The sequence below is a fragment of the Crocuta crocuta genome, unplaced genomic scaffold (assembly GCF_008692635.1).
Source record: "Crocuta crocuta isolate KB4526 unplaced genomic scaffold, BGI_CrCroc_1.0 scaffold396, whole genome shotgun sequence".
NCBI classification, from domain to species: domain Eukaryota; kingdom Metazoa; phylum Chordata; class Mammalia; order Carnivora; family Hyaenidae; genus Crocuta; species Crocuta crocuta.
This window is the reverse complement of record NW_027533259.1, coordinates 2,886,741-2,898,985: the sequence shown is the minus strand read 5'-3', so window position 1 is coordinate 2,898,985 and position 12,245 is coordinate 2,886,741. Positions and strand designations below refer to the sequence as shown.

General features: G+C 41.4%; 1 protein-coding gene and 1 non-coding gene across 4 annotated transcripts in view; both read right to left on the bottom strand.

Moving 5' to 3' along the window:
* The window catches only part of DNAJC2 (DnaJ heat shock protein family (Hsp40) member C2), a 38,315-nt gene extending 28,261 nt beyond the window's left edge, over positions 1–10,054 (bottom strand). Inside the window, exons 1-3 of one of the 3 annotated variants that reach the window (XM_077746932.1) lie at positions 9,783–10,054; positions 7,190–7,380; positions 2,826–2,901 (exon numbers count right to left, since the gene is read on the bottom strand). In XM_077746932.1, the coding sequence (XP_077603058.1) occupies positions 2,826–2,901; positions 7,190–7,380; positions 9,783–9,846 (331 nt within the window). In that variant the 5' untranslated portion in view covers positions 9,847–10,054. The remainder of the gene's footprint in view (positions 1–2,825; positions 2,902–7,189; positions 7,381–9,782) is intronic. The other 2 variants (XM_077746933.1, XM_077746934.1) reach the window with 2 other exon arrangements.
* On the bottom strand, positions 8,923–9,026 carry LOC144217432 (small nucleolar RNA U13). The gene has a single exon (XR_013330907.1). It is a non-coding gene; the product is annotated as a small nucleolar RNA U13 (small nucleolar RNA).
* Positions 10,055–12,245: the final 2,191 nt, after the last annotated feature.

Here is a 12,245-nt window from a genome sequence, read left to right as displayed (position 1 = left end):
TGCTCTCATGTTTTCAGTTTCCAGGCAATTCTGCTTATTTTCTCATACTCTTTCTGCAATGCCTATACCCTGCCCCTCAAAGTAGTGTCTTCATAACTTCCTGACAACACGTAGTAGATACTTGTTTTCTTTTGAATCTTATGATAAAGTCTAAGAGAAGTGATATCTCAATTTTTTGTTGGACAGTCTCCTCTTCTGCTGCGCTAGTTTTCTGCCTAATCCATGTACATTGGGGAGCCCCAAGATTGTCCTATACTGTGTCTCGTGGAGGGGGCAAAGGATATTACTCAATATTAAAAATAAAGGAGGCCAAATAATATTGTCTGAAACAGAAACAAGGGTAATCTGGGAGCAGCAGTTGTTTACTGAAATTTCAAAGAATCTCCCCCTCTTATCCCAATGAAGAAGACAGTTTCTTGGAGGTTTTGAGGGTGTATCGCAAAAAGGTTTTTTATACACTCATACTGCTATTATTATAAATGTCTCCAAATAGGATTTTTAATTTTTAAGAATATGGAACAGCTTCAGTTTAAAATATCAGAAATATTTTGAACCAGAAGTATTAAAGTTAGAAAATTCAATTCACCAAAGACTATTTCCATGCAAAGAATATTAAACCTATAGGCATTATTTGCCAGTATGGCAAGTTTACTTCAAAACAAAATTATGTAAGCAATTGAAACACCACTTTTAGTATTCAAATACTTTCTCTTACCCATCCTTCAACTTTTCTAGTGATTTATTCTTTTCAGATAATGTGCAGAAGGAAAAAAAGATTTACTCTATCGACCCTTACCTGACTTCTTAATTTTCATTATAGCAATTCAAAATACATTAAACAAAAAGAAAGCTCCTTTGTGTGTATGTATAATAGGATGTAAGAACTCGAAGGATGCCAAATGCATTAAAACGTGTATTTTTGGGAGGTTTGTCTGTTCTAATCATTACAGATTTGTAAACACTAATTCTGCATTTTTACCTTTGGACTAGATTTCAGAAAGCAGTAAAGCAGCAACTGTCTATTTTATAATGACAGAGGTAAGAGAATGACAGTTTTCTTTTGAATAAATACCGAGAATATTCAACATAGTGGCAGAGAGTGAATTACAATTATACTCAATAATCTGTTCACTGGGGTTGCAAAACTTCAGGCTACAAAGTACTCAAAAATTAATTTCTATTATGCCAATAAAAAGAACGGACTTAACAAAGGAATGTTCATTTATAGTTTATTGTATATTTTTAAAAATTAAAAAAAAATTTTTTGAAAGAAACAGAGCATGATGGGGCGCCTAGGTGGCTTAGTCGGTTAAGCGTCCGACTTTCGCTTAGGTCATGATCTCGCGGTTCGTGGGTTCGAGCCCCGCGTCGGGCTCTGTGCTGACTGCCAGCTCAGAGTCTGGAGCCTATTTCAGAGTCTGTGTCTCCCTCTCTCTCTGACCCTCCCCTGCTCATGCTGTCTCTCTCTCTCTCCTAGAAATAAATAAAACATTAAAAAAAAAAGAAAGAAAAAAACAGAGCATGAGCAGGGGAAGGGCAGAGAGAGTAGGAACACAGAATCCAAAGCAGGCTCAGGCTCTGAGCTGTTACCACAGAGCCTAATGCAGGGCTCAAACTCAGGAATCATGAGATCATGACCTGAGCTGAAGTCAGATGCTTAACTGACTGAGCCACCAACGTGCCCCACAGTTTTTATTGCACATTTTTTATCTTTAGAGAAAAAAAACAATTTCTTCACCTAACAATATCAACTATTTTCATAGTTCTAAATCACTTCTAATTCTTTCACACATTTATATGTATCTAGACTCATTTGGTATTTGTATGCTGTACTTTCATATAGCAAGACTTTGCAAATATTTTTCCATGGCAAATGAACCTCCCTGGCATTTATGTATACTGCAATGACTATTCATATGCATTAACATATGCTTAGTTTAAAACCATGCCAGCTCTTCAAGAAACCAAATAACAGATCTGAAATTACCTCATAAATTCCTTCACCTTGTTAAAAATGTTTCCTGTGATTTTCCTAACCGTAACAATTAATGGGAAAAATTTTGAGTTTATTTGACTATGCCTAGTCTCAACTAGTATTTTTCAAATTGAGATCCATCTCATTCAGCCACCATCCTCCACGTATAATACTTTCTCCTCTTGACTGGCCTTGAATCCCTAACTCCTTTCCCATATGGCTACAATCTTACCTCCTCTGACCTTAATATCCATTTTCTAGAGTGGAGGGTAGAACATTCTCCTAAGATAAAACACAGAAAACTAATCACCTTCACCTCTTTCATCAAACTTTACTAACCAGCTGAACTGAATAGTGTGTAGGGCACTATGCGATGGTGTTTTATAAGGCATGTGAAGACTAGGCTCCAACAATTCCCTGAAATTTCAATCTTGTCAATGAAAAAAAACAATGAAACGTCAGAGAATTCTACTTTGGACAGAAGAGAAGGGTGGTAGCAACAAAAATGTAACCTAAGACCACAAAATAACATAAGAAAACCCAAGTAACAAGACAGCTTCCACTAAATACAGCTGGCCATATTTCTGAAGGGAAGTGAAATATTAATTTTTAAAAGCTTGCTTTTGGAAGAATGTTCTTTATCTCGGTCACAAACACACCACCCACCCTCTGTCCATGCACGAGATTGATTTTTTTTTCTGGTTCTGAAGGTAAAGGAGACTGTGGGTTATACATTGTTATCACCATATAACAAATTTATGGCTATAGAATATGATCATGCAGACTGTTTCAAAAGGATCACATTTCCTATACCAGATATTGAATTATTTCAAAAGAACTAGGTACTTACGAGCTGCTTTGATCTGTCTCTGTGTAGCTTTGTATCTTACGTGGCCAAGTCCAAGTACTGCATAATGATCTTGGTTCTGATAAAGACACAAAAGGATGTCAAGTGTTAAATGGAGCTGATATACCTTGTGCTGGGCCCCCTTTTAGTGCTTCCCAAAGTGAGAATCCCAAAATAGGAGTCCAGTGAGATAGTCCATACAAAATGGATTCTGTGGTATGCAGGTCTGGGAAACATGGACTGTGATACAGCCTTCTTGATGAGTTGTATGGATGTAAACCTAATAAAGGGTCTGAGAAGTCCTGCAACTAAAAAAAACAAGCAAACAGAAACCTGCAAAACCCAGCGTTTTCTTACCTTACTTGACCATTCAGCCTATTTTTCTCTTAACACCTAGTAATATCCTATGGCCATCCTTAAATCAAGACATTTCAGAACTGAAGGAAGCACTATGGCAGCCCCACAGGGATGGGCAAGGGTGATGCAAGGACTGGACCAGGAGCCATGTAGAGCAAAGAAGGTAGGCTGGATGGAAATTTTGAGAAACTGAGGGATGAGGCTTCTCTGGAGAGAAAGTACTTGCTTTTGTTAACATCCTTGTGAACTGACAAGTTGAAGCAGCAACTGAAATGAAGGCTCCCTACAGAACTCAAAGGATGAGTCTAGTATTGGAGAACTGAGAGGGGAGGAAAGGGAGTTGAGGGCATGAAACACGGGAGAAAAAGGTTAAATAGAGCTGACTGGTTTCCCTTCAAATTCAGGACTACAAAGTTCATGCGGATGGGCTTCTTCATTATGCCTGGCAATCGTACTTTGTTCCAGCTGGTTTGCCTTTCCACTCCCTAAGGTTACTATTTCACTAGTCTCTCTTCAACCCTCACAGATCCTTCTCCCCCCTCTTATCAACAGCCCTGCCTCCCACTTAACTAAAAAATGTAAATTATCCTACTTAATCTTTGTATTACCCTACCTGCATCCATACATACATCTTTCCCCCTTTCCTCCATTCACAACTGAAAAGGCCTATCTCTCTGAGAAAAACTACTCTGAGCACTGTCTTCTCTAAGTCTCCTCAAATACTAGCATCTTTCAGTTATCTCCCAAGCTTCGAGTGGATTATCTTCATCTGTATAAAAAGATGCTGTTAGCTCTCATCCTTAAAACCACCCCTATGACCCCCTTTCCAGTTACCAGCCTCTCCATTTCTCTGCTGTCCATCAACATTAAACTTCTTGAAAAAGGTGTCCACACGTTTTACCTCCTTTAGCATCCATTTTCGAACCACTCCAGTTTGGTTCTGCTCCACCCACTCCCACCCCATGTGCGATGAGGCTGCTCTCCTTGGTATCAATTTCCAGGTACCAAATCCAGGACCACTCATCTGCCCTCACTTGACTTCAGATCCAGTGGAAGCAGAGCTGACTCCTTCCTTGAAATATTATCTTTAGTGTTTCTGTGCATTCACCGTTTTCCTCTCACCTTCCAGTAACTTTTTTCAGCCACTTTTACTGGCTTCTCTAGGACCCGCAAAGCTCAGCTCTGGGGTTTCTTTTGTTTCTCTCTATACTTCAGTTCAAAGTGATGTGATCCAGTGCCAGGGTTAGAATATAGTTAGTACCCTGTGTACACTTATGAATCCCCAGTTCACTGGAGCACAGACCTCTCCTCGGAGCTCCAGATGCATAGAGCACCTCTATCTCTCGCTATTCCTGGCCTCTCTCTCCCTTGGTCACTCGCTTCCACATACAAGGCTGGTGCTGCAGTTCCCTGCAGATATCCACTCCTCCCCGCCTGGCACATTCCCCCCTCTTCTTGTGGCTGCCGTCTTCTAATCCTTCAGCCTCAGGTTAAATGTTATCACCTTATTTAAAACAGACAACCTTCTCAGCCCATTCTGCTCCTTCTTGTTCTCTCTAAAGTACTTAAAAACTATCATTGCTTGAAAGCCTCCACTGGCTTTCCAGTGACTGTTGCTCCTTGCCTCCTCGCCACCCCCTGATCCACTCTGTTCCACCCATTTGCCTTCTTCAGTTCCTGGCACTTTTAGAACTTCTTTCTGCCCCCGCACAAGCTCTCTGCCTGGAATGCCATTCTCCCTGATCTTTATGTGTCATTCAGGTTTTATCTTAAATGTCAACTGCACAGGCCTTCCCCACCTACTCCATCTAAAGCAGTCATCTGGACATTCTGTCACATCATCCTGCTCTACTTCTTCGCCCAGCACTTGGTGGCCACATCTTTGTTTACTGATTGTCTGTCTCCTCACTGGAATCTAAGCTACGTGGGAGCAGTGACACTGTCTTGTTCAGCACCCAGAACAGTGTCTGACACGTACAAGACGCTTGCTCCTGTTTGCTGAAAGACACAACCAACTGAACAAACGGCATGAACCCTGCTACCTGTTGTGATACCATCTGTTCTTTTCTATACCAAAGACTTTCTTCCTTTTCTCTCTTGTAGACCTCAGTGGCCCCCAATTCTATCTTCTCCTGGCCCTCCTTTTCCCTAAAGTTACTATTTTCTCTTTTCTTTACAACTGTGAAGAACTCTTTTTCAGCTATGAAAAAGTATTTTGCACTGTGATCGCCACTTCATCACCTCGTAATCACTCAACCCAACTATAATTGCTTGCCATCCCAACCTTTTCACCGGAAGGGCTTTCAATGCAGTCTCCTAAGTTTCATTTGCCAAAGTCAGTGGGTTTTATCATTATTCATGTTATGTGATGACCTCTCCAAAGTCGTGACACCGGTGACTGTGTTTTCCTTCTTGAAACTTCCTCCTCTCTTAGTTTCTGGAAGAGTCTAGTGCCTGATATTTAATGAACCTTCGTGGAACTAACAAATGTCTTTTTCTTTGTTTTCTTTCTACTTCTTTCACCCTTCTTAGTATCCTTTGCTGCTTCTCCTCCTCTGCCCACCCCTTAAATATTCATGCTCCTCAACATTCAGTCCTTTTTAAAAAAAATCGATATGACAATATGTGACTAAGCTAACATTCTGAGCACTTACTTTTCTAAGTGCTTTATACATACTCCTTATCTCATTTAATCCTACAAGCCAAGAGAGACGAATTCATTACCTACTATTTGTTATTTATCCTATGTCAAGCACTAGGTTAAGTGTTTTACATGCATCACTGTGTTAATCCTCACTAAACTCCTTTGAGGTGTTAGCTACCTCACTAGCTGGTCAAGTAACTTTCCCAAGGTCCCACCACACTAAATGGGCAGAGCCAGATTTGAATTCTGGCACTCTAATTCCACAGTATATACATTTAAATATTATACTAGTGCCTTACTTACTTAAGCTTTATGATACCTATCTGTCTATATTCGTCTCTTTGGCTGATTTGTTCAATTCCCCACAGTTTCAACTACCACCTAAGACTTGCCAACAACTTGCAAATATTTTTGGCTCTATCCTTTCAGAGTCACAGACCAATTTCTAACCATTTACTAGGAAACTTTACCAGTATGTTAGTAGAACCTCAATTCTGACATAGCCAAACTTGAACACAAACACCACATTCCCTCCACAAACTTCCTTTTCCCTGCATCCCAGTGTTAGTGAGTGATATCAGACAGTGGCAGGTCATTCAACCTGGAATGCTCAAAGGTCTTCTGAGTATGTCTCCTTCTCTTGTACCGCACAGCCAACGTCACCAAGCTTTACTAAGCCTACCTCCAAAAAGAGCCAATGTCCCTCTTCCTCAAAACCCGGCCACAAATTTAGCTAAAGTATGCAACTGCAGGCTTGGATTATTGCACCTGCCCTACAACAACAAACTATTCACTTCCCCTCCAGCCCTGCCCTCCCTTTTCAAGTAATTTTCTGTACTGCAAGGAGAATTACTTTGCTAAAATTAGCTCAGAAACTTTTGATGACTTCCTACTGCCCTGAAAATAAAATCCGAGTTCCTTCCCCAGCGTGGCATAAAAGGGACACTACAACAAAATCTGGTCTAGACTCTGCTTCAGACCTAAATTCTCACCACCACCCTTCAAACATCCTACTCTATTCTTCACTGATCCCTGAAGAGGCGGTACACGACTTTACTCCTCTGTGTCTTTGTAGATCTATTCCTTCTGCCCAGATCACCTTTTTATCCCCTTCTCTGCTTCACAAACTGCCACTCGTTCTTTTAAGGCCAGCTCAAACATTAGGTTTTCTGTGAAAACTTCCTGGATTTTTCCAGCAGAGACAGTATCCTATGGCCATCTCCCTCAGAGCTTAATAAAGAGGTGCTCAATTATGGTTCTCTTGTTGAAGCATCTTAAAACATGGTTTACTGATAGAAAACTTGTGGGAAAACTGCCTTTGCCTAACAAAGCATCTGACTGAACAAAAGATTCAGATATTAAATACCTTCCAGTCTTTGGGATCAAGTGTTTTCAACATGGGAAACTCTTCTAACTGCAATTCTTCATCTTCCGATTCCTCTGATAACTCTTTCTTATCCTCCAGTTCCTGAAAAGAGGCAGAAGCATTCCTGTTTCTCCTCTTAACAAAAGCTTCAAACCATCTTCCCACAGGTTCAACTTGACAGAGTGTTGAGGCTGTGATTGAAATTGTTAAGAGAGGCTTCAATGTATTGCATGGAATAAATCTATTTCAAGGCAATAAATAAGATCAAAACGATAGCATCAGAATGTAATTTTAAAACCATCAAGTAAGGAAATACTTGCAGTACAGGGATACTTGGGAGATATTGCAGGTTTGGGTCCAGACCACCACAATAAAGCAAAAATACTGCAAAAAAGTGAATCAAATACATTTTTTTGGTTTCCCATTGCATATAAAAGTTCTGTTTGCACTATGCTGTAGTCTATTGAGAGTACAATAATAATTTTGTCTAAAAGACAATGGATATACCTTAACTTAAAAATACTTTACGGCTAAAAAATGGTAAGCATCATCCAAGCTGCCAGCTAGTCATAATCACTGATCACAGATCACCATAACAAACAGTATTGAAAAACTCTGAAATACTGTAGAGCCAAAATGTGACACAGACATAAGGTAAGCAAATACGCTGGAAAAATTGTGCCGATGGGCTTGCTCGACACAGGGTTCCCACAAACCTTCAATGTGTAAAAAATGCAGTATCACTAAAGTACCATAAAGTGAAATGCCATAAAACAAGGTATGCCTGCAATCCAGTTAACATAAGGGTTAGCAATAATCATTTCCTAGTATTCACGAGTATTCAATCCACCTCGTCGAGTTATCTGACAAAACATCCATCGATGTCAACCATAAATCAATACTCTTCTGAAGGTATGAGAGGAAGGTGAGGAACAGGGAGAACTGTTGCTAACTGCTTTCCTTTTAGACCAGTAACTGTAATAAAACAATAAATGATAAACTGTCTGAAAAAACTAACCTCATCAAAAATTTTTTCTAAAAACAACTCAAAATATCTTAATTAAAACCTTGAATTCAGATAGCTTTTAAAAATGTTCAGAACTCACTAGCAATGATTTGTTCTGGAAGGATTTTCCAGGTAGCTAAAGAGGATTTACTAACACACCTATGCTATAGGGTAAAAGCTCTAGATCTGAAATGGAAAGTTCTGGACTTAGTCTAGGTCCGACAATTAGTGACTACGTGAGATGAGTCAGAGATGTCTTCAACTGTAAAATGGGAACAATATTTACCTCCTATGGTTCCTTGGAATACATAATGACAAACCACATCTGAAACCACTTTGAAAACCACAACCGCTTGTATCAAAGTAAGGTTTTATCATCATTCCTCAGAAGCGGAGATAAATCACTGTACATTTGTACATTAACGACTCAAAAAAGGTAATCTGAGTCAGGGGAAAAAAACAACAACCCTGAACACATTAATTTCACAGTCCACGTGAAAGCAAAAGGCCTTGCCCTGTCAGGCAATAAGTAACTCAAGTCTCCCCTTGTCCCTGAGGGCCATGATTTTCTGAAATTAATTCATTTTTCATGCTTTAGTCAGTTTAGGAAATTAAGATTTCCTGTACCATATACAGGAAGAGGATTCAAACACTATGTTCAAGAAGTACTAGGTGTCGTATGGTATGGCTTTTAAGATCACCACCTTTCTTTTTTTTCTTTTTCTCACGTCAGACGGGTTATGTGCCTGCGTCCTAACAAGGTTTAAGGGTGGCACATGTCACACAACGGCGTGAACACCCAATCATCATGCTTATGAACTACAAAAGGATCGAGAGAACATCACCTTTCAAGCCTTTCCTCTTGGTTTAAGATCACAGAAACTTCCGCGAGCAGAACGCAACATGTGCCATGAGATATGATCAAAATCCAACAACTGTCTTTAAAAGTGGAGATGGTAATTAATGTGGAACGCTGAAACCAGAGACTAAGTTTACCACATCCACCACTGTCCTGGGCTCTCAACTTACGAAACTACAGAGGCAGTCAACTCTCACTTAATGACTCTTTAAGTCTGTCTACACAAATCTTAGCGGCATCACCGGCAAAGCGCTTTTCATAGTGAAGTTTTGAGTATGAGGAGCAGGGTCTGAGTTCTGACTCTTAAAAAACAAAGAGCTAACAGAGAGAGGGAGAAAGGTGTTTAACAGAGCACCGGCAAGGCTTTGTACGACGTGAGGCACGTGGGAGCTCACTGCGGGCAGAGGCTCCTGCCCTCGGCCAGGAGATGCTTACAAGAACCCCTCTAGGGTACTAGAGGTTCGGCCCCGAACCGCTCCGCCCGATCCATGAGTCAGCAGCGGGGAAAGGAGGAAGAAGCTGTAGGGGCAGAAAGAAGACGCCCCCTCCCTTCTTCCAGTCTGGGGAAAGATTTCTTTTGGCTGGAGGAAAAAGGCACTCGTCACGGCCCACGCACCCGGGTGCCAGTCACCAAGGACAAGAATAGAGAGACTGCGGGGTCACGCAGGCGGGAGGACGGAGGCAGGGGCGGCTTAGGGGGACGGAGCCGGGGTTGAGTGGGCACGTACCAGAGGTCAGAGCGTGGGTGATGGCGGTGCCCTGGCCGTCCGCAGCGCTCGGCAGAAGCAGCATGATGGCGCCGGGGCCGGCTCCGCGGGCTCAGCGGTTCGCGTCCCGGGCCGGGGGCGCTCAGCGTCCCCTCCGGCTCTACCTCTCGGTCCGAGCCTCGCGCCTTGGCTCTACGACGCCCAGGAACCGGCGCATGGAGACAACCAATAACTACTTCCGGGATGGATCTTTCGTGGTGAGGAGGCCAATTCCACCCCCACACAGCACGCCAACGTGTGCGGCAGCCTAGTTACTCCATTGACTCGGGTCCGGCTGGGGAACAAGACTCGCAAAAGAAAGGTTCCTAGACTCTTCAGTTCCTCCGCGGAAAAGATTATTTTATTCCACCCGGTGCGATATGTGGAGCATAATTTTCTGAAGGCGCTCCTACTATATTCTTTTTACTTTTAAATCACTACTTACCCGAGACTGACCACTGATTTTTCAAGTAGCTTTACTTATATAAATAAAAAATGAAAAGATACCTATGAGTTAGTATTGAGAACAATTATTGTAGTCTGTATACACCTAGAGAGAATTTTGTATATTTACCTGTAATACATTTGCATTTACCCAAATAATAATGGCAGCCTATGTTTGTTGCGATATTACTCAGTAATTACCTGAGTTGTCTCATTTAATTCTCATAACATTTGGTGAAGAACACCTCCTCAAGGTTAGATACTATTCGAAGGCCAGCAAACTTTTTACTCTGCTCTAAAAAGCATGAAGGGTTTTTTTGTTGTTGTTTCCCCAAGATATTATCAATTACAGAACTCGGGAACTTAATTGTTTAATGTATAATAAAAGCCATTGTACTCTTACTATGATTCCTTCCTAAGGTCAAAAGCAAGAACTAGCAAAAGGAAACCAGCCAATGAAGATTCAAGCACACGCCCTCCATATTAGGCCCCGCCCCCCGCTCCCCGCGCCGCCCCCAGTATCTGGAATAGGTACAAAATGAAAGACTTGATGCGATACCCTTTGGAAAAGAGCACCCAAAGTTAGAGAATTATTTTCTATGAATTACATTTTCACTGTGAAATACATTGAATTGTCGTGTTATCTACCCCATGACAAAATTGTCACTTCACAACTGACATTTCAAAAACTAAGATAATCATTTCCCCCTAAACCTATCCCTGACTCCTTGATTTAAAGAGAGGGAGAGAGAGAGAGAGAGAGAGAGCGCGCGCAGGAGAGGGGCAGAGAGAGAGGGGTGCAAAGGATCCGAAGCAGGATCTGGGCTAGAGCCCTGACAGGAGAGAGCCCACCTGATATGGGGCTGGAAATCAGGAACTATGAGATCATGATTTGAGCCCAGGTCACATGCTTTACCAACTGAGCCACCCAGGTTCCCCAACCCCTTTCTTAATTAATATAACCATTTGTTAAAATGGGCTCTAAGGCTCAAAGTAACCTGACTTCGCTTTCTTAATTTTTTTTCACACCTACCCCATCCATTTTTCCCCCCACACCTACCCCATCCAGTCTTACAATGACCTCTAAGGCTATATGGGGTTTTTTAAAAATTGTGATAAAATACACTTACCATGAAATTCGCATACTAACCATTTTTTAGTGTAGAGTTCAGTAGTGTTAAATACATTTGTTTTGTTGTACAACCAATTTTCAAAAGTCTTTCAATCTTGCAAAACTGAAACTCTATACCCATTAAATAACAACTCCCCATTTCTACCTCTCAGTCTCTGGCGACAACCATTGTAATTTCTGTCTCTATGAATTTGACTACTATAGGTACCATTTCTTTTCTTTTTTTTTTAATATTTTTATTTATTTCTAGGAGAGAGAGAAAGAGAGAGAGACAGCGTGAGCAGGGGAGGGTCAGAGAGAGAGGGAGACACAGACTCTGAAATAGGCTCCAGACTCTGAGCTGGCAGTCAGCACAGAGCCCGACGCGGGGCTCGAACCCATGAACCGCGAGATCATGACCTAAGCGGAAGTCGGACGCTTAACCGACTAAGCCACCCAGGCACCCCTCCAGGTACCATTTCTTAGCACAGTGTCTCACAGTTCTAACATATTGCAGAATTTCATTCCTTTTTAAGGCTGAATAATATTCCGTTGTTAAGTATATTTTACTTATCCATTCATCTGCCAATGGGATTACTTCCACCTTTTGGCTTTTGTGAATAACGGGGCTATGACCATGGGGATATAAATTACTATTTTTTGAGACTGGGTCTCCATCCTTCCAAGTATATCCATAACTGGACTTGCTGGATCATTAGGTAATTCTGCTTTTAATTTTCTGAGGAACAGCCACACTATTATTTTTCACAGAGGTCACACCATTTTACATTCCCACCAACAGTGCAGAAGGTTTCCTTTTTCTTCACATCCTCACCAACACTTTATTTTCTTTTACCTTACTCCCCCCTACCCTTTTTGATAATAGCCAT